General features: G+C 46.0%; 3 protein-coding genes across 5 annotated transcripts in view; all 3 read right to left on the bottom strand.

The window, feature by feature from the left end:
- LOC110003490 (CD82 antigen) overlaps window positions 1-9140 on the bottom strand; it is a 24245-nt gene extending 15105 nt beyond the window's left edge. The window contains exon 1 of the mRNA XM_065952536.1: window positions 8980-9140. The gene's annotated coding sequence lies outside the window, so the exon portion shown is untranslated. The remainder of the gene's footprint in view (window positions 1-8979) is intronic.
- A 2618-nt stretch (window positions 9141-11758) lies between these two features.
- Window positions 11759-15306, bottom strand: LOC110001534 (G2/mitotic-specific cyclin-B2-like). 2 transcript variants are annotated; one of them, XM_020657037.3, is made up of 8 exons: window positions 15148-15306; window positions 14889-15002; window positions 13571-13846; window positions 13229-13387; window positions 12912-13148; window positions 12508-12648; window positions 12315-12425; window positions 11759-12231 (listed from the first exon to the last, which is right to left on the bottom strand). In XM_020657037.3, exons 1-8 carry the CDS (start codon window positions 15172-15174, stop codon window positions 12124-12126), a joined length of 1173 nt encoding a protein of 390 aa, XP_020512693.2. In that variant the 5' UTR covers window positions 15175-15306; the 3' UTR covers window positions 11759-12123. The 2 variants fall into 2 exon arrangements, with proteins under 2 accessions (XP_020512693.2, XP_065808607.1); XM_065952535.1 differs by having other exon boundaries at window positions 14889-14999.
- A 2034-nt stretch (window positions 15307-17340) lies between these two features.
- Window positions 17341-27342, bottom strand: kmt5b (lysine methyltransferase 5B). 2 transcript variants are annotated; one of them, XM_020657035.3, is made up of 10 exons: window positions 27190-27342; window positions 23524-23769; window positions 23290-23437; window positions 22999-23164; window positions 22807-22916; window positions 22558-22724; window positions 22426-22445; window positions 22193-22329; window positions 21802-22001; window positions 17341-21661 (listed from the first exon to the last, which is right to left on the bottom strand). In XM_020657035.3, exons 2-10 carry the CDS (start codon window positions 23678-23680, stop codon window positions 20184-20186), a joined length of 2583 nt encoding a protein of 860 aa, XP_020512691.1. In that variant the 5' UTR covers window positions 23681-23769; window positions 27190-27342; the 3' UTR covers window positions 17341-20183. The 2 variants fall into 2 exon arrangements, with proteins under 2 accessions (XP_020512691.1, XP_020512692.1); XM_020657036.3 differs by lacking the exon at window positions 27190-27342 and adding an exon at window positions 26462-27152.
- Between the last annotated feature and the right edge of the window lie 259 nt (window positions 27343-27601).

The following is a 27601-nucleotide window of genomic DNA, read 5'->3' as shown; positions in this document are numbered from 1 at the left end:
CCTCCGTACATGTTGTGGTGGTGACTGTGCAGAGACTCTGTCCTCTGACTGGATTTTACTGTTCTGCTTTGTTCTGGTTGACTCGGGACGTTTCTTGGTGGGAAGCTGGTGTGTTTCCTCAGCCAATGACAGCGCAGCAGGTGAGTTTTAGAGTTAAAACAAAGGTCACTATATCGACCGCCGTGTGTTCCACTGATGCAGACCACACATTTCATACACACACGCACGCACGCACGCACGCACGCACGCACGCACGCACGCACGCACGCACCCGAGTCTGACAAAGAGGAGCTTGTCTTCACGCTGAGGTCGTCCTGAATCTACACTACCCATTAACCATGGAACCATGTTGGTATATTTCACTGCTGTTGATCATCAAGAGATCCGAGGTCGCATCGAGGTATGGAAGATTTTGACGACCTTAACGTCTGAACACTGCAGGTACAAGAGACGGATGTCACATGTCAGCAGGAGGTTGGCGAGCAACCCACACAGATGTTAGAAACATTTAGATCCTTTTAGACATCTGCTGGAGTTTGTGATGGACTAACAGAAGCTCTACTCTAAACAGGAAATCAAAGTTTGAATACACACACACACACACAGACACACACACAAACACAAACACAAACACAAACACACACACACACACAGACACACACACACACACAAACACAAACACAAACATACACACACACAGACACACACAGACACACACACACAGACTGAAGCTGAAGAGTCTCCACATCTCAGCGTCTCTCTTGAGGAAGAGAAAACAAACGCACCCATCCACTCCTCCGTCTGAAGAGTCTGCTTGTACCAGGCACAACAACACAACACACACTGCAGCTACACGCACAACACACACTGCAGCTACACGCACAACACACACTGCAGCTACACGCACAACACACACTGCAGCTACACACACAACACACACTGCAGCTACACACACAACACACACTGCAGCTACACGCACAACACACACTGCAGCTACACACAACACACAGGTTTCTGTTTGACTCAGTGCAGAGGAAATGCCGCTGACTCAGACGTGGAGGAGTGTCCGACCTCCAACAGGTGACATAAAAAAACAGGTGTTTTAAATCTACAGTGATTCTTTGTTATCGTGCACAACACACACACGCGCACACACACACAAGATTTCTCAGAACACAAAAAATATTAAATTAATTGCAAAAAAAAAGAGAAAAATGTGAAACATTTCTGTTCATCTTAAAACATCTTTTTGATTAATTCAAAGACGCAGCAGTTCGTTTTTTTCCATCACCGTGACAACAGGGAGACACACACTGAGGAAGCTCACCCAAAACTTCCACCTGATGCGTCTGAGTTGACGCTACGCTCCGTTATGGCCTCGTCCGTCAACACACACACACACACACGCACACACACGCACACACACGCACACAGCGTTCTCAGAGCGCAGCATTGAGCAGCGCCGCGCGTCAGCTGGAGTCACGAGACAAAAGAGTTTCTGTGTTAATTATAGACGCAAACTAATAGCATGCATGTGGTATCAAACAGTATAAAACTTTAATAAACACACAGACGGTCATTGAGTGTTTTATTCTAAAAATACACCGGATGTTTTATTGTTGTTTCGGTGACTTCCTGTCCCGCTCGATCTGCTCGGTGCGCCGTCATCTCGTCTGTAGAAAACAAGCCGGTCAGGACGAGAGTGGCAGAAACAACAAACTCTGTTGTTTCCTCGCTCGCTCTCGTTTTCATAAACATGGCCTATTTATAAATATGTGATTTGAATTTCAGATCAGGTCGCAGACGAACAGAGCGAGTGTTTATCTGACACTCGTCTTCATGTTCAGAGTTTCTAACTTCACGTTCCTCACAGACTGATGATCTTTACGTCTATTCGAGGGTCAACGGAAGCTTTTCTCTCTACAAAAATCATGTATCAGACGAACATCAGAGAGTAAGAGAGAGAGGAGGAAACAACGTCAGAGTGTAAACAAAGAACTTTAAGTCTGATCAGACACACAGGTGCTGACAGGAAGTGACTAGAGGCAGAGCACAGGTGCTGACAGAAGTGACCAACATTGATAGTTGTTCTTGAGATTTGTAATCAGCATCAAAACCATCTTTCAATGTTCATCAGTATCATGAAGGTCGTAGGTGGTCATAAAGAGCTGGGTCTTTAGCTTTTCCTTAAAGGTGCTCACATCCTCTTATCTACAGAGCGGCGAGGTGTAAACATACAAACACATCAACATTTGTGTGGACGCACGATGAGGTGGGGTTGTTACTCGAGTGACCCTAAACAACAAAGACAACATTAAGAGTAAATGTCGACTGAGAGTGAGCAGCTTAAGCAGAACTCTGGAAACCGCCATTGTTGTTGTAGTTGTTGTTGAAAGTCTCCATTTTTAGAGGAATTTCTTATGTTCAGTTTAGACGACGACAACAGAACAGGGCCTTAGTTTATAATTCTGTTAATGTGACAACAACCACACCTCCTAAATCAAACATCTCCTCCTCCTCTTCCTCCTCCTCTTCCTCGTAATCCTCCTCCAAACTGAACAAAAGCAGCTTTCAGGTTTGTTTTTTTCTGTCTGACAACAAAAGGTGAAACTGGACTCACAGCTCCGCTCCGTCCTCACGTTTCCTCCAAACAATAACAACAAGGAGCGGACGTTTGAAAGTCGAGCTTTTCTCACCGTCACGCTTTGTTTCAGAGACACCCGACCCCCGGTGACGGATCAGACCGACACCTCGCAGAGCAGCAGGAAGACAGAAATACTACACACACTAAAACTGTTTCACATATTTCTTATTTTTAAAGGATTATTTATGGGCTTTTATGAGAGAGAGAGAGGGGGAGAGAGAGAGAGAAAGAGAGGGAAAGAGAGGGAGAGACAGAGAGAGAGAGAGAGAGACAGAGAGAGAGAGAGAGAGACAGAGAGAGAGAGAGAGAGACAGAGAGAGAGAGAGACAGAGAGAGAGAGAGACAGAGGGAGAGAGGAGAGACAGAGAGAAAGAGAGGGAAAGAGAGGGAGAGAGAGCGAGAGAGAGAGAGAGAGAGGAGAGACAGAGAGAGAGAGAGGGGGAGAGAGAGAGAGAAAGAGAAGGAAAGAGAGGGAGAGAGAGAGAGAGAGAGAGGGAGAGACAGAGAGAGAGAGAGAGACAGAGAGAGACAGAGAGAGACAGAGAGAGAGAGAGAGAGGGAGAGAGAGTGAGAGAGGGAGGAGACAGAGAGAGACAGAGAGAGAGAGAGGGAGAGACAGAGAGAGACAGAGAGAGAGAGAGACAGAGAGAGAGAGACAGAGGGAGAGAGAGACAGAGACAGAGAGAGAGAGCGAGGGAGAGACACAGAGAGAGAGAGAGCGAGAGCAAGAGAGAGAGAGGGAGAAAGAGACAGAGAGGGAGAGAGAGGGAGAGACAGAGAGAGGGAGAGAGAGAGCGAGAGAGAGAGAGAGAGAGAGGGAGAGACAGAGAGCGAGAGCGAGAGAGAGGGAGAGAGACAGAGAGGGAGAGAGAGGGAGAGACAGAGAGCGAGAGCGAGAGAGAGGGAGAGAGACAGAGAGAGGGAGAGAGGGAGAGAGAGAGCGAGAGCGAGAGAGAGTGAGAGGGAGAGACAGAGAGACAGAGAGGGAGAGAGAGAGAGAGAGAGAGAGAGTGAGAGAGACAGAGAGAGAGAGAGAGAGAGAGACAGAGAGAGACAGAGAGAGACAGAGAGAGAGAGAGAGAGAATACACGGAGTGAATACCTGCACTAACTGCAGGTGTCAGGCTGAGGATTGTGGGTAGAAGGTCACTGTCAGGTCATTGAACCCCGCCCACCCGTCATTAGTCAACGTTTGACCAGCACAGTGGATAGACCAGTTCAGGCCTCCAGACGTCTCTATTCCCAGTGAAAGGAGTAAAGCTGTGCAGGTTTCCATGACGACGCTGCAGCAGTGGGAGGGGTGGGGGAGACAATAGAGTCGCTCTAATCTCCTGCTTGTTTAGAGTCAGACTCTGCTGCTCGATGCCGAACCCGAGGGGGGAACTAGAAGCTGTGTGTTTTTAAACTCGACAGTTCTGCTGTTTCCCGTGACGCTTGAACGCATCACAAAGAAAACACTCATTTTCTCATTGTTGCCAAGTGAGGTTCAAACAGAAACTTCTTCTTTCAGGAGCGTGGCCATGACTCGAGATCTTTGATATGATACCAGTTTGTTACCATGGCAACCACAACAGAAGTCCTACACACCTGATATCGGGTCATTTCTTGCAGACAAACTCGTGCACACGGTCTAAATGACACATTTACACCTACATTTCGGTATGTAACCATAGCGACAGTTTTCAAAAAAACATCCGTCAGTTTAAGCGTTCACCACAGATCAGCGAGAGGAAAGATCAGGAGGTCAAAGAGTGTGATCTTGGTGTGGATGGTGTCTGCGTGACGTTTTGATTGGACGAGTAACGTGAGCAGTTGGAGTGATTCAGACTAACGCCGTGATCTTCCTTCAGGGTCATTCCAGTGAACAGGGTGAACAGGTTACACGCGGCGGAGAGGGGGCGAGCCTCTGCTGGGTGTAACGTCTTTAACCCTTTGAGGACAGACTCCAGATCACTTCTGCTCCACGACATCTTTCAGTACGTTTCACTCCTCTTCACGTCACCAACTGTGATTCTAATCCCTGACAGGAAGTTACTGTTGCCTGATGGTCTCTGTTTGGTTAGCCTTAAGAAACTACTTTAATTTTTTACAGAATTAACCACAAACGTTTAAGTTTCATAACTCCCAGTCTCAAATACGCGGCGAGTTTGTTTTCAGTGGAGCTCGCTGCAAGCACGCATCAACCTTCTCAGAAAAGAACGACCTGGACAGGAAGTCAGACGAGGAAACGCACAGAGCATTTGGTCAATTTCAAAATAAAACACAATATACAGACTCCTGATCGTATATTCCATCACGCCATCAACATGACGTCAAAACAGGAGACAGAAAAACATTTATTGTTTTTCAAAGGAAACAATTTAAAGCACAGAGGGATGGAAATGTGCCAAACTGAAGGCTACAGGTCCTTCCTCTGACAAAGGAGTCGATCATAGTTTGAGATTTTAGGGAGGCATCTTGGCCAATCAGATTTCAAGGGGAGCCCATGCTGCACCCAGACGCCACACGCCCCTGCTGGGATTAACGGCCATCTTTTCAGGGCTTCCAGCGTAACCGGCCTTCGTTTACAGTCTGACAGAAAACTTGAAAAGTGAAACGAGCTGAAGCTGAAAGAAGACGTCTCCTCCCCTCTCTCTGTCATTCAAAGAACAGTTTGTGTTAAAAAGTCTCGAGGTAATGAACATGTGGCGACCTTTTCTCTAAATGCAGCAGAACCAGTGAGAGCCACTGCAGGTGAAAACAGTCTCACTTCCTGTCTGAGCACTCGCGGCGCTCCAGCTGTGACTCCACAGAGTACAGAGACGTAAAGCCTCCACAGCACACAGGTTGTGTTCCTGCTGCATGGAAAGGTAATTAAGGTCACTGTGCAGGAGAAGAAACTGATTTACAGCCTCGCATTTCGAGGAGCAGACCCGAGCTCGGGGGGGGGGGGGGGGGGGGGGGGGGGGGTGTTAGGGGGCTGCTGAAATATTGACAGAGCTCCGATGCCACCATGCAAACACTGACCCACATTCCCATCTGTGGCACGGAGAAATCGGGGCCATGGCTCAGTCGATGGCCCTGCAGAGAACAACGCGCACGCTCTGGTACTAATCTCATCATTATGGACAGTGGCGTGCAAAGACTTTTTGAAGGGCAGGGAAGAAGAAGAAAAGAAAAGAAAAAAGGGCACATACAGAAAGTTCTCGCCACTGGAGAGGGCACTAAGTTCCGCTTCTTTTCGAGGGCACTTTAGACGTGTTTATATGTTATACAAATGGCACATTATATAGCCTTAAAACAGACTAACTAGACAGACTACTCAAGTTAGTTTGTAGTTAGGATCAGCATCCACGAGAACACACAGAGACATGGATGTATGAAGGGGGGTCAGTTTCAATTAAGTAGATGGCATTTCCTGTATTCTAGTGCTTTTTGACACCATATTAGCACCAGATAATCCAAACTGGTTCTTGTGAGATATAGTTCTGGCTCAATATAGATCAAAAAAGGGCCCAACATAAAAGTCATTGCAACAGTAGTGTTTCATAGTATTTCTTGGTCCTAATAGTCTTCTGGAGTTTAGTGTGTTTTCTGTGATAAAAACACACATTTAAAATATTTATTTGACAGTTCATAAGAAACAAACTATGATGAAGCATGGACATAAGTGCTGCTCCATTGCTGCAGGTGGCAGGGATGAATCAAGTCTCAAATCTTTGACCTCAAGTTTCAAGTCAACCAGGAGGGCACTTTAGCGTGAGTTTTTGCCACCCAAGAGGGCAGTTTATCATGTTTTAACCAGCCAAGGGGGCCACGAGGGGGGGGCGACCCTGTGCACACCACTGATTATGGATCTTCTTGATGTTTCAGGCGAGCGCCAGCCGCTGAAGACGGATCGCCGCGGGCTGCAGTTTAGGGTCATAACAGTTCGTCGATACACAGAGGACACCGTGCTGGTGAGAGATCAGTGAAGCTTTCAACACTACGATACTAAACGGTTCCACAGTTTGGAACTTTTTGGTGTAACATCTAATCGATGTGTTCGATGAGACAGAAGAGAGGGCGGGAGTTACCGTAAAACTTCTATTAATCACCCAGGCTTTCCCTTCAGTCTATGACATGATGACCCGGTCTTACTACAAGGCGGGTAAACTCGAGCACAGCAAAGACGGTAAAGACTATAAAACTGTAGATTTACACCTGAGAGAGTTTTTAACTGTGCACACAACGGGGGAATGGTTTAAAAAGAAAGAATGTGCGCCCTTGAGCTCCAGCATTAAACCAAAACAAACTGCTGTTAGGCCACACCTCCTCCCATCTCGGGACTCGAGCTTCTCACTCATTGTAGACAGTCATGACTCAGAGACACATTTACACAGGACAGACTTGATTTATGATTTATTTATGTGTGTCGCACATTCTTAGAAATCACTCCTTTGATGTGGCGTCCTCATTTTTGATTTTCAAACTCTTCAACACTAAACGAGAGGAGCAGCTTATGGAGAGCGACCTTCCTTTGTATAAATCTGAATCATCACCAGGCTCGTTGAAGGGTCTTAAATTGGGCTGGGCGCCTGTTATGGAGTTTTATGGTGTGTGAATTAAAAGCAAGAAAGCAGTCGAGCTGTGTCGATGACACAGCGTGATGGTGGAGGCTGGACGTCGGGTGGTAGTAGTGCCCGATCACCTCGCTGTAGGTTGGGGGAGCTCCGTCTACTGGAGGCCTCCTTTACTCAGGAACTTCTTACCCCCCTCATTCCCCTTTAGTCGTCATCGCAGCGGCCGTGGGTTTGAATCTGACGTCGTCCCTTTGCTGCCCGTCCTCGCCCACTCTCTCTCCTCCCAGTGTTTCCCGCCTCTCTTCAAAGAGAGCAAACTCCTAAACACTGAGAACATCTCCGTGACCCAACACACCTGTTCCATGATTGATGCGATCAATCCTTACAATAAAACAGAATGAAACCCTTTAACCTCCAAAGATCAACGCCGCTCCATGTGATCTGATAACAAACCAATCAGCACGCTGATTACATCAGGACTGAGAGTCATCCTGAAGCGTCAGATAAAGATCCTCTGACAGCCCGAGAGTCTAAAGGACGACTGAGCGGAGAGTCCAGGTGTCGCAGGGTGACGACCTCCCTGACGCCCAGCCACCATCATCATCATCACCACCATCATCGGACTGCGTCGTCCCCACAACCACCGCCGTCCTCGCTCACGCGTGGCGGGCTCCGAACATTCCGCTTAGATGTTTGTACAAATTGAGCTTTTGTTTGTGCAAAGGATTCAATTGTTCTGGAAAAGTAAACAATAACAAAAGATGACGTCGAGGCTGGCGGGGAATCATGGGAGTGATCCTCTCTGCTACTCCTCTCCCCCAACCCCGATGAAAACGACCTCAGAGTTGACCGTAGTCATGACGACCGGGCGAAACCAACCTGAGGAAGAGAGTCTGTTTGAGGACACCTCTGCAGTACTCCAGACCCCACATCCAGACGTTGGTCCACACCAGGACTTGAAACCGGCGGCCCTCCAGTGCCCAACCCCACCTAGTGTTTAAAATAGGTACTGCAGTCCAGATTCAAAACAGATTCAGATTCAGATTCCCTTTTTCGACATAAACATGAGAAAGTTTGACCTCAAACAATCAGAACAATGAAAGGGGGGGGGGAGGTTGTTGAACTAGTCCCAGCCTGAAGAAGAAGCAGAGAAACCTGTTCACACCCTCCTGGGAATCAAACTCACCTGGAGGTTCACCTTTGGAAACTTTTATGAGCATGACGAAGTTTCAAATGTGACTTTAAAGAACAGATTGAGACAATAAGTGAACCTGGTGTTTGGTTTATGATCCAGATTATGGCCCAAAGTCCACAGAGCTCCGGACCTTCAGTTTCAGTTTGCACCAAACCTCCTGCAGAAAACGGAGGATTTGACCCGCAGCAGGAGGAGAGGGGACTCTGAGAGGTGAAATATGAAAAGTTTTGATGCGAAGTTGATGTTCAATGTGTTCAATGTCTATGTCTCTCTCTCTCTGTGTGTGTGTGTGTGTGTGTCTCTCTCTCTCTCTCTCTCTCTCACGCTCTCGGTCACACACTTTGGAGTCTGACTGCCAGTTAAACACATAAATCATCCACAGGCGCCACATCATCATCACGCAGCTCCTCTCAGCAACAACCCGACAATCTGCCCTCACACATGTCTTAATCACGATCAAACCGATTCATCGAATAACCGATCGATGATCACCAAGCAGCCTCGCGCCTCGTGTTCAGACAGCAGCGAACCAGAAGAAGAAAAACTCAGATCCAGGGTTAAAAAGTTTCACAACAAGCAGGTAAAGGAGGGGAAACTTACGTGAGTGTTTTTGTTCAGGCGCGGAGCTGCGGAGAAGTGGCGTGGAGAGCTGTGCGGGTCCTGCGTGTGTGCGGGGCTGTGCGGGAGAGCGGACTGACTGACCTCCTGCTCGACTGAGACAAAGCAGCAGAAACAGTTCACACACACACACACACACACAGAGACTCGTGTGTCCCACCATGTGGCAGATATGAGTATTAACCCGTCAGATGGTCTCCTTTAACTCCTAAATCCCCACACAGCACGCGCACAGCACGCGCACAGCCCCAGATTAAACGCACTGTGCTGCAGAAACTAAGAAGTCAATAAAACTGTGACTTCACCACAAACAAGAGAGGGATGTTTTATTGTTTAGTGCAGACATTCAACTGACAGCTTCACTCACACATCAGGGTTTAATGGGACCTTGTACGGAAGCCCAAAGAGGACAAACATCCAAACATTTTATTTAACTTTTGCAATTTTCAGTCTAACTACATCTCAACTCTTTCATCGTGTTGTCTTGTCTGAGTTCATTTTAGATCAAGACGAGAGGAAACAAACATCCAAACAGTTTGTTTTAACTTTTGAACATTTCTCAATCGGGGCGCTGGTGGCTCAGTGGTTAGTGCGCGCGCCCCATGTATGGATTCAAGACTGTTCTGCAAGGCCATGCAATAACACTGAAATTACTAATACACATACACAGTAAAACAGAATATAATGTAAAATTTAAAAAATAATTATTTGAATATACAAAATATAGAATAATGTAAACAGTGTAAAGTGTCAGTAATGTAAACAGTGCAAAGTGTCAGTAATGTGAACAGTGTAAAGTGTCACTGTGTAAAGTGTCAGTAATGTAAACAGTGTAAAGTGTCAGTAATGTAAACAGTGTAAAGTGTCAGTAATGTAAACAGTGTAAAGTGTCAGTGATGTAAACAGTGTAAAGTGTCACTGTGTAAAGCGTCAGTAATGTAAACAGTGTAAAGTGTCAGTAATGTAAACAGTGTAAAGTGTCAGTGTGTAAAGTGTCAGTGTGTAAAGCGTCCAGGGTGTCAAAGTGCAATGTGCAGATTGGAATGTGTGGTGTGTGTGCATCATGTAATCACAGTTCTGTTTTGTTTAGTTCTGTTTATGTTTTTAACTGAGGAGAGTGGAGTTAACAGTCCAGACAGCCTGAGGAAAGAAGCTCTTCCTGAGTCTTTCTGTGTTCACCTTGATGGAGGCTGTAGTCTGGACAGGCCCAGGTTCAAATCCCACCTGTGGCTCCTTTCCTGCATGTCATTCCTCACTCTCTCATCTCTCCATTAAAGGCCCAAAAAGCCCAAAAATGAATCTTAAAAAAAAAAGATTCTCGATTTCACGACTGTTTTATCTCGCTGTCTCAGAATATCAACATCTTCCCGCCACTCATCGCCTAAACGAGGTTGTTTAGAACATGTCGGTGTGTTTTGACGACTTCCCTCTGGGCACGTGGAAACCCTTCAGAAGTACAGACGAGATAAAGAGTTCAGTGTTGGAGCCGTTAGTCTCTGAGGCTCCATGATAACAGCGTTCATATTTTTAACGTGACTGTCCTGCTTCAGGCTGGGGAGGGGGGAGAGGGGGGGGGGGTGAGGTCAGCATCAGTCTGAGGAGTACAATGCTCCTCCACACACACACACACACACACACACACACGGTCAGCTCAGTGTATGACGACCGTGAGTCTGTAAATGGAGAGATTCTGCAGCTCGGTACGGTCATGATCATGCACACTCACACAGCGGGGCGAGCGAGTGTGACGCTGCAGGCGTGAGCGAGGCCAGGGACTGAACGAGCACTTTCTGTGACTTCAGCTGGTTGAATGAGAGCCGAGTGACGCGCTCTCACACTCTCTCTCTCTCTCCACACACACACACACACACACGTCTCTTTATGTCTGCGGTTACGTCACAGCTCAGTCCACTCTTTGCTTTATTTCTTCACCACAGAAAGACGTCAGAGTTCATGTCAGAGGTCACGTCAGGGTCAGGAGACAAACTCAGATCCTTTACTGTAACCACTGTGGGTGGGTTGTCCAGGGCACCTGAGGGCTGTGCCTGAAAAAGACAGAGCAAACTGTGAGCCTGAATCCTCAGGAAGACGTTCTGAGGTGGATCATTAAACTGAATCCATTTGGATCAGGTGAGACCAGCAGGTGGATCCGAGTCCGGTTAGTCGAGAACATCAAGTGAGTCTATGCCATTAACTGGCTAACAGAATTAGCATCGGGTTTATTTGAGCAGTCAAACTCGCCTGTCGACAAGCAGCACTTCAGTTGCAGATGTCTCATCTCAAAGCCACGTCCGTCAAGTTCCTGTCTTCTGCAGTTTTTAAACATGCGTGTAATCCTCTGCTGTGAATGTTTGCTTCACGTGAGCAGACAAACCCACATGAAGCCAACTACAAAAGATCCCAGTCTCCAGACCACTTTTTTTTTTTAAGGTCTCCTCTTAGAATCAAAGTGTTTTTACGTGATCTCAGGATTTTAAATCCTGAACGGTCTAGACCGCCACAGATCATCTGTTTGTCCACATCACCGCTGTGATTAGAAGGAAACAGCTCCTCAAAGAAATTTGTAGTTTGACCTTCCTGGTGTTACGGTCCAAGTGAGTGACACTCCCCCTAAACATAAGAGGATCGTTAAGAGATATTTATGGTCTTGTCTTAATACCAAGCGTGAAGATGAAGTATTGAGAGACAGCATCGTCACAAATTGAAGAAAAGGTCCGCTGAGGTTTCTCTCATGTTCAAAAAGAATCAGTGAAACACGAACTGACGTCAAACTGTTTATTGACAAATTACAGTTTATGAGCATGATGCATCAACATGAAAAGGCACTTTGATTCACACAGAGGTAGAACAGATCTAAAGCTCCACGTTATGAAACACGTGGTTACGGTCCAGAGGCACGACGGCTCCGAGAAAGAGTGACAGCCCGCTGAAACCTTAAAGTGCTCCTGATTTAAAATCAAAAAGTTGTACCACAAAGACTTTTAAAAAGAACGATAAGTGCAAACATGTCTGAACGCTCGGCAGAGAGAAGATAAAAACATTTTATTAAAAGTAGTGAAGCTTCTCCTCAGGACGGTCGAGCTTGAATAAAGTGCGAGTAAAAATCATCCTCATCAAGAGGTCAGTTCAGGGTTTGAGCGCAGCGGCCGCCATGTTGGTGACGATGGACGACTTGAGCTGAGGGAGGAGGCTGATCTTCATCAGTTTGCTGCTCGAGTATTTGTTCTTCACCGCCTGCACGGGAACAAGAGACAGGCCGAGTTTAACATCCAGACTGAACGATAACGTCTGAGTGTTTGTGGTCTAAACCGTCTCACCTGGAACTTCGTCTTCCCGTCGTTCACCGTCACGATGTTCTTGGCGATGTGCTGCATGACGGGCTTCAGGTGAGCCTCGTCATACGTGGAGTAATGCTGCTGTGTGGCCGACTGAGACGACACAGAAACAAACTTTAAACCAGGATTACTCTTAAAACGGTTTCTTTAAAGCGTTTAGTTCCATCAGACTCACCCAGGGCACGCCGTCGAGCAGCAGCTGGGAGAGACACAGGGCGGCGGCCGCCACCTCAGACGGTCTGTAGTGGACCATGTCGTAGTCGATGAGGGTCAGCTCCATCAGGTATTTGGCCAGCGTGTGGCGCTCTACATCAGACTGAGACACACAGACATGCAGCACATGGATCAAAGCAAAAAAATAAAAAGTTTGACCGAAAAATGATTCTGCTTTTTAGGAAATAAGTTTATGCTCAGGAAAAATTTACAACACCAAGGCGATCTCAATCAAAACAAAAGATGACGTTGATCACCTGACTTCATAGGTGATCAGGGATGTAATTGGCAAAGGAACAAAAAGCAGGATGAAGAGGAGTTCAATGGTCGTTTGTTTTTCTGTGCGAGATTTGTGCAGAAACTCACGCTGCCCACTTTGGACGCCCGTCTGAGGAAGTGCAGAGGAAGAGGACGACCGAGCTCAAAGTTCAGGCTCCTCAGAACCAGCTGCTCCATCTCCAGAATCTGAGACTTGGTGAAGGCGTTGTCGGTGATGTAGGCGAAGTCTCCCACCTCCGGAGCGTACATCTCCTCGTACTTACACGCCACCAGCATGGCGGTCACACCGGCCAGCTGCAGCTTCCTGCGAGAGACCGGCTGGACCTGCAGCACAGGAGGATGAGAGTTTCTACACGGCTCACATTCAAAAAAACACACAGAAGTGATCATCAGTCAGGTGTTACCTGCAGGAAACGGTCCAGGACGGCCACCGTGAGGTACAGAGTCTCCTGCAGCAGCTGGAACCTGGAGTGAACCTGGACCAGCCAGTCCACCAGCAGAGCGCGCATACGTTCAGTGATTTCATAACCCTGCATGTAGTTCGCCCGTACAGCCTGCTCCACCTGAGGACACGGGGAGGACAGGTGGTCCGAGTTTAAGACACTTTGATAAAGAACTGTAGCCTTCTAAAAACACAAATATCATAAGACAGGTGTGTAGGAGAGGAACGAGGGCGAGCGCCGCCCTGCAGGGATTTGAAAATGGATGCAGGTGAGACAGAGAGCAGCTGATCCGGGGTTAATCACCTCCAGGACTTGCAGATACTTGTAGATATCTTTGACGTATTCAGAGCAGAGCTGGGGCTGGTCTGCATCCAGCTCGTCCACATCCTGCACGGCGAGCAGCGCCTCAGAGAACGCCTGACACAGCTCCGCCTCCTCCTTCATGGACACGTCAGCCGACTCCTCTGAGACTGAGGGGAGGGGGTCTGCAGGAGCCGGTACCTGGACCAGTGGAGGAACCACCTGGACCAATGTGGGTTTGACTTTCTGGGCACATGATGGTTTGGCTCGTCCCGTTTTCTGAGGAGAAGAAGAAATGACGTTTCAGAGGTGGTTTCCTAAGATTGGATGTCAGGTGGTTTGGTCAGAACGCAGCGGCCGACGATTTAGTTATCTGGAAGGATCAATAGCTAAAAAATAAAATTAAAAAAGCCAGAACAGCACAAGGTCTGGCTCTACGGGTCCGTACAGCACCAAACATCAGCAGCCTCTCAGCTGGCGAAACATTAAGAACAAGATGGCCACTTTGCTCCTACTCAAACACATCAGTGCAGTCAGATAAAATTAGGGACTGACCAATACTGGATGTTTAGGGACGAAACTGATAAAGGGGGGGAAAAAAAACAAAAAAAAACAAACAATAAGTATAAAAGTACAAAGTGTATAGAGCTGATCCCTCAAATCAAACACGTGTGGAAAATATTTGTAATGAAGACAAGATGGTCACTCAGCTGGAGAGTAACTGAGCATGAACGTACATCACTGCTCGACACTCTGCACAGTGAGGATGCTTGTTTTAATTCATACAGCGCCCTCTGCTGGTGAAAGAGAACTGCTAGTGTAATACAATGAAAATCGGTTCTCTAGTATTGTGGTTTTTATGTTGACGAATACTTATTTTATACTTTACAAACAAAGACCAAACGAGGGACAAATGTTAGAAATGTTCACTTTTGACACCCTGTTAAAATAATGAAATTATTGGAGGAGACTTTGACTCAAATTAAACATTTTGGAGTCTTTTAAAAACGTGAAATCAATAAGAAATCCACCTCAATGATTTCAACTCACTCTGAACTCTCCTGAATCACTTCGTCACTGAGATCTTCTATCGTCATTACTCAGCTCATTGCTTACACCTGTGTCTCATTATAACCGGACATGTCTCTCAGTGTGCTTATGGTAGTAAAGAAATATTAAACAGTTTTGCACAGACTAATACAGAAACATGGGCTTATTTATATGTCAACATACGCGGAGCACGTCAGGCGACAGGTGTTCAGGTGTGTCCTGAGCTACAGTCACAGGCAGGTGAGGAGTGAACCTGCAGACAGTGACGTACCTTCGTGTTGACCGCAGCTGCAGGGACGTTGGTGATCTCACCCAGAGCGGCTCTCCTCACACCTGCTGCCGGGTTTTTGGACATCTTCACCGGGTTCTCTACGGCCGAGAGCTGCTGGAAGAGAAGGACAGACCAACATAGAAACTCAGAAATGACGTAAAAGCCGCTTCGGCGTGGAGGTGCAGGCTGACAGGAAGCAGTGGGAGCTAACAGCTAAACTGTCTTTAATTAAAACAGAAATAAATGAACAAAAACTCACCGCCGCACGGACTTCAACTGCAAACATTTTTAAAAGTTCTCACAACGAAACAAAAACGTGAATATATCTCCACACCACGCAGGAAATAACCGAGAAGAGACCACGAGAAGCTGAAACTCTGCAGAGCAACAACACGGACACGAGCAGCTTTCAAATAGCGCTCTCTCGAATCTGATTGGACGCGGTCTGGGTATGACGCCTCTGATTGGCTAACGACCTGGGATTAAAAAAAAAAAAAAAAAAAAATTAGGTGCCAGTCCAACGTCACTTCCTGCTCACGGAACGACCACGCCCCCACGTGGGTGAAAACAAGCCCCGCTAGCGGCACAGTGGTTCCCAAAGTTGAACAAAATATGGAATTAAATTGACCGTAAACCAAGATTAAAAAGGAAAATCCTTCATAAACAAACATTTATGATCGAACATTAATTTAATTAATTAATTAAAACATAACCAAGTTGTAAACGTTAACCCTAATCCTTGATACCTGCTGTTAAAAACGTTTTGCACAATTTATTTACAGATTTTTAGACGTTTTATCTTTATTGACAGCTGAAGAGAGACAGGAAGTGTTGGGAGGAGAGAGAGTAGGATTGAACCCATGGCCGCTTCCAAAAGGACGAGAGCCTCTGAACATGGGGCGGGTAAATGACCCCCAGACCGCCGGCACCCCTCCAGCTTTTTTTTTTGACTGCCACTGTGGGGAACGGACTTTAAAATGTTTTCACACATAAACCTGACTGACGTTTGTGTCACAGAGGAAATGTCATTTAACTCATTAATGTGAGTATTTCAGCCGTGTGACTTTATGTTTATTTTTTAATCCCAGGTCTCGGGGCTTCTGAACATTTTATTTGATGTGCAGAGCGACTTTTGATTTGAACACGAGGCTGCCATTTTTTAAAATTAATTTCTGAAACAAGAGACGAGCATTTGCCGTCGGAATGATGAGTTTGTGTTGAATGTTTGTTTTTCACATCGGAAAAACTAGTTCCAGAGTTGGAAATGCGCATGAACGTCTGCTCAAGTCGTAACAACAACTCAGAAAATCTGGAAAGAATGTAGTGCCCAACTTTATGTCAGTTTCATAATCAACATAGCAGGTAAAAGATGTTTTGTTACTGGCTATAAAAATGTTATACTTATATTAACTTACTGCCAAACTATAATCTTTTCTTAAAAGCATCCACATTGTCTGTTTGGGGGCCTGGAGCTGATCCCAGCTGTCATTGGGCGAGAGGCGGGGTTACACCCTGGACTGTCTACCAGCCATTCACAGGACTGACATACAGAGACAGACAACCAGCCACACTCACATTCACACCTACAGGCAATTTAGAGTCAGCAGTTAACTTAACGAGCATGTCTTTGGACTGTGGGAGGAAGCCGGAGAACCCAGAAAGAACCCACACATGCACAGGGAGAACATGCAGACTCCACACAGAGAGGCTCCTGTCAGACGGGATTCAAACCAGGAAACCCCCTCGCTGTGAGCCGACAGCACTAACCTCTACACCACCGTGCAGCCCCACACCTAAGTCAAAAGAACAAATTCCCAACCTAGGAATATTGGACAATCTCAGGAGCACCTGAATGCAGCATAAAACAAAAGAACAAAGGTCACATATTCTGTAAAATACTATTCACCATGTTTCTCTAACTCTAATGTGTCCCTAGTCTGTCTACAAACCCCCCAATTATGAGAAAAGTCCATCCTCTCCGTCTTTTACCTGCTCCACTTTTCAGAAAATGTGTGCTCAAACAGGCCGTTTGGAGATTTTCCCTTCATGACATCACAAAGGGCAGTAACCCCTCCCCCAGGTGGGTGACACTCCCACAGCTAGGTGTTTGTTCTGCCCTCTGAGTTTGCCATCTCACCGTAAACAATAGGACATGGAGCGAGAAAGCCCAAGTACACCCAAAGCCCTTCCAGAGAGGGGGCGTGGTCAAACACAGCTCATTTACATTTAAAGGTACAGACACAGAAACAGCCTGTTCTGAGCAGGGCTGAAATAGAGGGGTTTATAGACATGATCAAATACAGGATCAGAGTGGATTTAGAACAAGAAACTTCACAGACATGTTTTGAGGAGCTCTGAGACTTACTTACACTTTTTAAAAAGGAGGATTAATGATTAATGAATTAATGATGTGAACATGGGTGGAGGTTAAAACAGGCTCAGGAAACAAGAGTCACAAAGAAACTTTATATAGTCTTCAAGTATTCAAAACTGTTAAATAAGTACAAGATGTGTTCAAATGATTTACATATGGGACAATATATGCACCGCCCATTTTAATTCTCTTTACATGTGTCCCACTACCCACGCAACACGCTAACACGTCCGCAAACTATTCACATTTGATTTTTTATTTTGTTTTTTCACTTTTTGAATCAGTGGGGGGTCTGGACAGCTGTCTATGGGACAAAGAGCACAGAGACGTTACACCTGAAACAGCTTACAGTGTAGGATGGAGACATCCGACGAGGGAGGGGACAGACCGAGCCGGGGGCAGAACGGCGATTAGCTGCTGGTGATATGAACAGTACGTATCAACACGGGGGAAGTGGGTTAAGATTCAGTCTCAGTTGATCCCTTGAACAGGTGGTTGACTTAATAAATCAAAGCTTAAATAATATACAGGAGGACTGACGCCAGGCGCAGTCTGTGATTGGGGGGGGGGGGGGGGGGGGGGCGTTTGATCTGAATGTGTCAGAGAGCTCTGCGTTAAGGCACCTAATGCTGCGTGATGAACAGAAATGACAAACAAACGAGTGTGAGCACCTGTAAAGAAAAAACAAAGAGAAATGGTTTGTATGCTACAGCTGATAGAACGTGTATTCAACAGAGGTCGAACGCTGCCTCTGCCTAACAGAAAAGTTCAGGTCACACAGGAGGTGAGGAAACTAAATTAGCACCGTAGAGAAAAGAAAACATGATTACAAGTTAGAATAGTTCACACTGTGATTCTCCTTCTCACACTCTAGTGTCGACCCACTTTGACATGATTCAAATACTTTAGATGAAGGTGATAACTGTGCTGTCGTGTGGAGGGAGATTACATTACTTTGATATCTGAAACAGGAAGCCTTTATGAGGGGATTGGTTTGTTTAGAAAGGTTCAAAGTCCAGAGGGGTGAATCCTGAAACTGCCGTCTGAGACACCGAGTATCAGGAAGCTGCTCATGAAGGTTCCCTGTTAACTCTTTCTGCCTCCAGCTTCACAGAAAATGAAGCGTTTAGCGTTATTTGACGGCGCTTTGTCACCGACCATCTCTTTCTGCGAGACTGAAGATGTCTCGTCTGCAGAAACATCTCTGCTGCTGCTCTGAAGGACAGCAACACGGCATTAAGATCTTGTGTCATTTGAATATTAATTATTTGATTCTGCCATCAAACAAACGGTCGAGCTTCTTGTAAAACTCAGCGTGCCGATCATCAATTTCATAGAAATGACTTAATGATTCAGCTAATTCAAAGACAAATTAATTCATTGATCCCTGGAGACTAATCCGTGTGTCGTTGTGAATGCCGTCTAAAACATACTTTTTAGATCATTAACAGAAATAAAAACACGCGTTTTTTAAGATGCCATGACCTCGTTGCTCTCTTGCTGTGGGGGCGATCTGCTGAAACGTAGATCTGCACCGCTTCGTGTGTAGAGAGAGAGAGAGAGAGAGAGACAGAGAGAGAGAGAGAGAGAGAGACAGAGATAGAGAGAGAGAGAGAGAGAGAGAGAGAGACAGAGATAGAGAGACAGAGACAGAGACAGAGAGAGAGAGAGAGAGAGAGAAGAGAGAGAGAGGAACGCCACGCGGGAAAGGAGCCATAGGCTGGACTTTAACCCGGGCCACCAGCTCCTGAGGACCCCAGCCTCTCTGCACCAACCTCTAGGTCACCTTCGGCCGACAGTTTAAAGCCCTAACTCTGATTTTGGAGTCGGTTACCATGGTGATTAAAATAGAGCCAGCTTCGTGACACTGAAAACTCCGACTACATCTCGCTTCCTGATACACCCCTCGATGTGCCATGTTCCCGTTACACAGCAGCTCCTCAAACACGCACACGCTGGTCCATTTCTGATTCTATGTCACTGAACAGTAAACTTTGTGTGCTTTGATCGGTGTAATTCTGCAGCTTAGTTTCATCGATTTATTTACAGAGCAGTGAAGAGAACTGCTGTGATTTTATTGGCTGTAAAAAAAATAAAAATAAAAGATCTGTCATGATGTGAGTGCGTGAACACGGCAGGCAGACGAAGCACACGCCGTTGCTCTACATGCTGCAGACACGTCCAGCGGACAGCCGACGGGTCTCTTTCCTTTAAGCAACATCAGCGAGCCGTGGCTTTGGTGCGTATAAATCATAAAAAACATGATGGCACAGATTTGATCATGATTGAACTCGACAGACACACACGTGATGAACGTACACAGGAAGTTGTTTTGACAGTTGATGAGCGAGGGACGCTGCTGTTATAAAGAGAACATGGCACCTGATCCTGTTATAATGCCTCTGGACCAACCACACACCATGCTGAGTTCAGCACGGTCTGTCACACACACATTACAAACTATGAGACAAAATAAATCAACAGTTCAATAAAAACCTGCCTATGAGACAGAGGGAATAGTCACCATACTGTACACTTTCTACAATATCCATGTCCATTATGAATATAACAAGTGCATTCACTGAAGGGAGCGTTGGACCTGAAACAAACGCTCGTTTTTCCACATGCTCCGGGCGATAAGAAGTGGATTGTGCTGATCAAACATCAGGGACGTGGACTGGAGGACTTTGGCTCCGAAGTGTCGTTCTCTTTTTTATAAACTTGAATTAAATATTCGCCTGAAGTGAAAAACTGAGATTTGTTTCAGGTCAACAGCACCTTCTAGTAACGTTCATTCAGGTTCCTTTTTATTTTTCAGCAATTTTTTTGTGTTTTTAAATTACTGTACTTGTTTTACATCAACGCATGGTTGATCAGAGTCATCATTATTTACAGGGAGCTGGAGTGATGAGCTCCACAGCTTATGCATTGAGCCGCAGTGACTGATCCTCTCTCCTCCTGGAGGAGATATCGATGTCTATCGAGTCTTTGCCCACAATGAGTCGGAGCCGCTTCGCCGGAGGGAGCGGAATGAAATCATCGTCAAACTCGTTGTCGAAGTAATCATCATCATCATCCTCATCATCGTCGTCGTCGTCCTCTCCTTCCTCATCCTCATCCTCGTCATCATCGTCCTCCTCAGACGAGGGCTCCGGCAGGACCTTTTGGGTCCGATGTCCCCCATTCCTGGCCTCCAGACTCTGGCTCATGTCCCCGTTAGACTGGGATATCCTGCGTGCATCGTCCTCTCTCTTCAGCTGGATCTTCAGCTTGGTTGAGTTGCTGTGCACGCCGGGGTTATAGCCGTTATTCAGCTTGGCGATGTACGAGCTGCCTTTGTCCTTGTCGTGGTCCTTGCTGAACTTGATGCTGATTTTGCTGGAAGAGGCCGAGTTGACGGCGGAGGCGGAGAGGTTAGAGGAGCCGATGGAGTCGCTGGTGTCGTTGGTCTTGCTGCTGCTGCTGTCCCTCCGCCGGCGGAGCGTCAGTTTGGGGATTCCCGTGCTGTTCTCCAGGATCAGCTGAGCATCGTATCGAGTGATGCGACGTTTCTTCTTCCCCTTGTCCTGCGACCTGCAGCTGCTCTTACCTTTGTCCCTGCGTAGGGATTTGCTGCCGTTGGCGACCCCGTTGTAGTCCCTGTGTCTGTCGGCAAAGCCTAGCAGAACATTCCCACAGTCTGAAAAGTTTGGAGCGTGCCCAGCAGCCATCGGCATGAAAGGCTCGACGTACGAGTCCTCACATTTAATCGTCCTCTCTGCCCCAGGCCGTGTCAGACGTTTTCGCCTGCACGAGCCTCTCTGGGCATAGCCAGAGTCTAGCGCCGGCTGCTCCAGAGTGACGCCATGGTGGAGGTATTCCTCCATGTCCGCCGGCTCTGTTTTTATGACCACACCACCAGGGACCGGGCTCAGGCCATCCATGGCACTGGGCTCCAGTTTGACGCCCCCTGCTGTTTCCTGGGCTTTAATGAGGGTCCGTGTGGACCTGCGAGTTCTGTAGGTGGAGCAGTGGCTGCTCTGCACGTGGGACAGATTTCCGTTTTCCTTTGCAGCGTGCCGGGTGAGGCAGCCCCGCTGCGCCAGCTCCTGTCCGTCCCTCTCCTTCTTCACGGTGACACTTTTACACAGCGACACCTTTGAGTCCCTGAGACCCAGCTGAAGAGTCTCCCCTTTGGCCAAGGCCTTAGGCTCCGCCCCCCGCCTGCGACTCCGCAACTGGACTTTACTTAGTGAAGGCTTGGATTGGGATTTGAGTCTCTTTGGTACCCTGTTATTGTGAACTCGACCTTGTTTGGAACATGAGGTAGTTAGGGCTCTGTTCAAAGTCTGTCTGGATTGAGTCCTGTTTTTATACTTCAGGCCAGAGGACGAGGAGGATGAAGATCTTTTTCTGGCAGCTGGAAACAAGAACAAAATGATTATTAGATGATTATGATTATGATCATTAGAATTCAAATGGACAGAGACACATCAGGTTTATTGTGTTTCCCAGTTCCAGTCTGGGGTCTGAGCCTCAGCCAGTAACGCTGACTCTTACATTGATGTGTTTTTGGCATTTCCTGAGAGTCTACGTCCGTGTGGGAGCCGACAGAGTGACTGTCCGAGCTCGGGTTTCCCTCGCCGAGCTTCTTCAGCCTGTTGAGACGTTTGTCTGTCTCACGTAACCCGTACTTGCTGTTGATCACCGGCACTTCCACCGGCAGCCCAGCTTTGGATTTGAAAGCCCCAGTGCCCCGTCTGCACATCGAGAAAAAACAACGAGATAAAGGAATAAAACACGAGTGAAAGGTCGCCTGCCGTCATTTGGTTCAACCTTGTAGCGGAAAATAACGCTTCTCTTCCTGGTATGACTCGTGTGTTGATTTTTACTGAACTGATGGATTCAAACAAAGAACACCTTAAAGGATTTTTGTTGTTGCTGAACTTACCGTTCACACGTATAGCATTCACAAAATTCATTATTTTCCCCAAAGAATCCATCGCCGTAGTAACAGGAGATTTCCTCTCCGGGTTCGATGTCCCTCAGGACCTTGACGCAGGCTGTGTCCCGCCCCGTCGACACAAACTACACAGAAAAACAACAAAGGCATGTTTTCAAAGTGACACCAGCTGATCAGGTTGTGTTTCTTTTTCCATGACATCTTTTTAAAGAGGAGCCCACCTTGCAGTTTGGCCGACAATCTGAAAAGGAAGAGAAAAGACGAGAGGTTAGCACCTCCATATTTTACTGAATAAGAAATATTTTCAGATGTTTCAAAAGATAACACGATCTCAGACTCAGAGAGAGTGATACCGTGATTGATGAACGCAGCCGGCCCCAGCCACAACTGAGCACAGTTCTTGCGTGTTGAGTACATGACGCTGAAGTCGTTCTCGCCGTGCCGCAGCAGCATGTTCTCCTCGCTCTCCGACAGCTCGGCGATGCAGCCCACCAGGTATTCGATCTTATCGTTTCTTTTCCTAGGAAACAACATCAAGTAGAAGATTTTAAATACATGGCATACAGTCCTATCAGAATTTAAATGTGGAGGCGTGTCCTCACCATTCTTTGGTTGCCACGATTTTGGCGCCGTTTTGCTCCGATGAATAGCGATTACACGGGAGAATCTCAAAGCCGCTGTCAGTGGCAAACATACGCAGATACACAAACACCTGTGCAGAAATTACAGTCAGTCATCGTTTCTTTGTTCAGCTGTGGGAGACGATCAGTGTAGATCTTCTAAATCTTTCTTACATGCTGTTTGAAGAGCTTCTCTTGAGCTTTCGTCTTGTGGAGAAAAAGATTTCGCGCCCAGTCTCCGGACGTCAGAGCTCGGAAAGCTTTGTCCAAGTTGTCGTGTTTCTTGAAGCGCTCGATCACCTCCTTCAGCTCCTCTTGTCTTCCCTTGACAGGTCGAAATCTGCCCACACACAACAAACAAAGCATAACCTTCAGTAAGGAGATCACATCATCTGCTCATGGTTAGGAAGGTTTCTAGTGAGTACAAAGAGGCGCCAGCAGCTCGTCTTAGATGAACCTGCTCACCTGGTGTTCATCTTGTGAGTCTGAAAGCCGAGGTACGGGTCCAGGATGAGACTGGTTGTCAGGTCATCGTTCTCACAAAGTTCCTTGGCAGTCATTCCTGAGGAGGGCACATAGCGCCTCTCTGCCTCCAGATTGGCTGCACTGAACCCTGCAGAAGCCAAATACATGCTGATGTTCTGGTTTCTGACAGAAGACGAGTATTCACTTTTGATAACACAAACCCGTTGGACTCACTGCGGCTACATCTGCGGTTTCGAGAGTGACGCAGAGACGATCGCTGAGGATGCTGAGAGCGGGTCTGGCTCTGGCTCACAGGCTGCTCGCTGGTCAACTTGTTGCCGGGTCGTCTGCCATTTAATACCATGTTCTTGGATTCGCCCAGCCACTTCATGCCCACAAGCCCCCTGGTCCAGTTGCATTTAGTCTCCGAGATGAAGAAACACTCTTGAGTGGGGAAGACTGGGGTGTAGAGTTTGAAACCTGGAGGCAGAGCAGAAACACACAGATACGATTAAAACACAGACACACTGAGGTGGAAATGTGCAGGTGGATTTGTTGACAGCTCAAAGACAAAGACTGGGTGGACTCTGGATTTTCAATCACGACCGGTCAAGACCACCACTGAGAGGATATTTTAACGTCATCGCCGTGATTAGAATGAGTGTGGTCTTGACTACAACCCTATCCTGTTCACACTTTAAACTCATTAACTTCCAGGTTGTGATTAGAGGTGTGCGGCTCTAAACATGAATCTGGATGCACCAACATGTCTTGAAGAGTCACTGGGATTTACATGATGGAGGGTTTCAACCACCATAACTAGAGCTAGAAGTTACTTCCTGGTTTGAGCTGTGCAAGGCATAAAAGTGAACACAACAAAAACATAACAGCGGGGTAAAAAGTAGGGGTTGTAGAGCAGGAAAAAAGGAGCAAACACTGCTACTCAATGTCAACCTAAAATAAATCAAATCACAGTCTCGTGTGACTGAAATGACCCCCATGAAGGCCACAAGTTCACAAGCATCAGAGTAGTAAAGATAAACGCACAGTATGTAAATTCGGCCACCAGGGGGCTCTCAATCAAAACAATAACAAAAGAGAGCGTCGAGGCTGGCATGGAATCATGGTAGTGATTCTCTCTGATTTGTTTAGGTTTAGATTTTTTTTAGGGTATAATTCTAATAAAATTCGACATATTATACCTTTAAAAATAAACTAAAAACCTACCATTTCTATCTGGCTTTTAATTTGGATTTATTTTATAACCTTGGTCAACTTTTTTAAAATGTGTTTATACATTAGGTTTGCTTTAAATTGATTTATTGTTTCATGTAACATTTCTTACTGTGTTAACTTCTATTTTATGTTTCAATTATTTTATTACAGTCTTTCTTGTTTTATTCTTTTAGGATGTATCTATTGCTGTCAGTTTCTGCTTGCTTTAATGTATGAAAGGTGCTTCATAAATAAAGTGGAGCATTGAGTGTGAAATGGTCCTATAACGCCACTTAGTGGTGACTCCACATATTGCACTGTCTCTCTGTCAAGTGCCTCAGCAGCGTCTCTGCGGCCACTAATACACATCAACAAAAGCATTGTAAATATAAAGAACATATGACATGAAGACGTCAGAGCATGTTCACATTTCTTTAATAAAACCCAGATGTTTTATTCCATCATTTCCTGAAACGTCAGTTTTTCATGCGTCGCGAGCAGCATCACCTCATTTAAAATAGATGCATCAAACATTTCGCATTTGTAGCTCCGAAGCTAACGTTAGCCCAACTAAAACACGCCATGCCACGCTACGGGAATGAGGAGAAGCTGTGGAAACCCGGAAGGCCACACCGAAAACTCAGGCCGAGAAAGTATCCCGAGTTATCAATAACAGCTCGCATTGTTTGCTAACTGCCGGTGTTACGCCGAGAAATGCATCCCTGCCGAGGAAAGCATGCACCCCGCGTAAGTGTTAGAAAACGGTATAAATCTTGATTTCTGGGGGCAAATATGTGATGACGAAGTATGAAAAGTTAGTACTTGATAAACGTCAAGTGGCTTTATTGTTTTGTAGACTCGGTAGAAGACGCATTTTTATTAGCCTGCGTAAATATTAGCTGCTAACAGGGTTTGACTCTTCAGTGTTTGTCGAGTACATTTAAGGGTGGATGCGCAATACGTCAGTGTAGTATTTTATGGGTGGATGCAAAGTACGACAGTGTAGAAATGGTGTCTGCCATATTTTGCATTGTCCTGCGAGGTGCATGCGCTTCTCGACAGGGATGCATTTCTTAGCATAACACCGGCTCCGTGCAGCTCATTAGCACGAAGCTAACGCGGAGAGATGCTGCATTAAACGCCGGCTACCCCCCCCCCCCCCCCCCAATAATACAACCTATTAATCGATTAACCGATTAACCGAACAACAAACACACCGAATATCACAGGATAACAGCAGTCTATTCAACAAGAATACAAAACATCCAGTGTTCACCTTCAGTGTGAATGTGAAGCTACATTTAAACTTTAGGTACTTTTATCAATAACACGTGTTTAAAACCATCATATCTCTAATAACTGGACGATTTTAGAAGCTTTATCATTTTAATCATAAGACAAATGTGTTTAAGATGAATTAATCTACCAGAAACTGCTGCAAGCAAACTCCTGGACACCGACTAATATGTACAAGAATACATCTTTGAGATCAAAATTACAGAGCAAAACCATGTAGGCCTACGACAAATCCAGTTTAAACATCAACACCTAATGTAGTATCTCAAATAACATACATAACACAAACACAACAACAACAACAACAACAACAGGGGAGGACAAAAGTCAAAATGTCCAAATACAACAGCTTATCATGTGTGGTTCAGATGTACAATAAGGGTTAAATACGTTTAAATCGTGTAGTTTTTAAACTAAAGGAGGCTAGAGTTTGTTTGTTTAGATTTAAATCAAGTAAAGAGGAGAAACTGGGAAAATGCATCAAGTTAGTAAAACGTCTACTTTATGTTAGCTTTGTATTATTTCTCTAAATCCACAAACACATGTTCAATAGTTACAACAAACAGACATCTAAATTGCACTGATGCGTTGTCAACGTATTTGTGCAATTTGTTTAAGTTTGCATCATTTTTTCTGGGGGTATTTAAAGCAAAAGTTTTACCTAAATTCTGCAGCCGATCACTTCTGTGTTTGTAGTCCAAGTCGTTACTACTTTTATTGTTTACTTAATGTCGTGACAAAGCGAGCTGGATGCGTGTTAAATGTCCAGTCTTCAACATCAACAACGTAATTCTTCTTCGCTCATTTCGCCTGCTAGCATCAAACTTCAGCTCCGGTTAGCCTGAAGCTAAGTTAGCCTGAAGCTAAGCTAACTAAGCTAAGTTAGCCTGACGGGCAGCAAACACAACAACAGTCGTTTAAAACGCGTCATTTCCTCGTGTAATGTTCGGACAGTACCATCCAGTCACGTATGAACCAATGTGTCCACCACACGAGACGACGGTCAGCTGCTCACATGTACAAATAAGAAACTTTAATGCGACCTAACCTGCCTGCAAACAACCGGAGCTAACGCGAGCTAACAGAGGCTAACGCGAGCTAACGGAGGCTAGCTCGGGTTGTTTGATGTGGAAGCCCTTAGTTAGCTCTACAGGCTGAATATATAAACTGTAACGGCATTAAAAGTCGAAGACGGTCCTCTTCATACGATCTCTGTCAGTCAGTAGACTTTCTAACCGGAGATAATGTTGTTTATTATCATAATGTTGTTTATTATCCGGTTAGCTAACCGTGGACGTTAAGCTGGGAGCATTCTACCTCACGCGCTAGGAGCGATTTAAACGTCTCGATTCTAAAACCGGAAACGGAACAAACACAGAGAATACTCACCGGGATGTTCTGTAAAACAGCCACGGAATAAATAAAACACCAGTCCTTATTTAAACTCATCCGAAAATTATGATACCTCGACACCCTGAACGAAAATATCACAGGAAACACTTTTTTTTTTTTTTTTTTTTTTTTTTTTTTTTTAGAAATTAACATTAAAATTCAAGATGGCGGCCGCGCACAGCGCACACAGCGAGAGGAGGAGGAGGAGGAGGAGGAGGAGGGCGAAGCACTGCCATCCAAGGGAAAGTAGATCCGATAAATACGCAGCCGTTCTCGTCTGTAAGGACCGGAATGAGACATATCAGCACCCCGAGAAAAACTTAAACTTCAAAAACGCTGTAGTCCACATGTCGTAGTGTTTGAAACATAACCGTCTTCTCGTTGTGTGTCAGTAATTGTCGGATGTACA

The sequence above is a fragment of the Labrus bergylta genome, chromosome 3, assembly GCF_963930695.1.
Source record: "Labrus bergylta chromosome 3, fLabBer1.1, whole genome shotgun sequence".
Classification (NCBI taxonomy): Eukaryota; Metazoa; Chordata; class Actinopteri; order Labriformes; family Labridae; genus Labrus; species Labrus bergylta.
The sequence above is the reverse complement of the archived record's forward strand: the minus strand, read 5'-3'. Positions and strand labels throughout refer to the sequence as shown.

Excerpts from the sequence above, each read along its gene's own strand:
- kmt5b (XM_020657035.3), bottom strand. The coding sequence starts at position 23,680 with ATGAAGTGGCTGGGCGAATCCAAGAACATGGTATTAAATGGCAGACGA. Across the intron at positions 23,165-23,289 it reads ACTCACAAGATGAACACCAG|ATTTCGACCTGTCAAGGGAA; the intron begins GTGAGCAGGTTC and ends GTGTGTGGGCAG. Across the intron at positions 22,917-22,998 it reads AGAAGCTCTTCAAACAGCAT|GTGTTTGTGTATCTGCGTAT; the intron begins GTAAGAAAGATT and ends ATTTCTGCACAG.
- LOC110001534 (XM_020657037.3), bottom strand. The coding sequence starts at position 15,174 with ATGTTTGCAGTTGAAGTCCGTGCGGCG. Across the intron at positions 13,847-14,888 it reads CAGCTGCGGTCAACACGAAG|AAAACGGGACGAGCCAAACC; the intron begins GTACGTCACTGT and ends TCTTCTCCTCAG. Across the intron at positions 12,232-12,314 it reads ACGGGAAGACGAAGTTCCAG|GCGGTGAAGAACAAATACTC; the intron begins GTGAGACGGTTT and ends GTTCCCGTGCAG.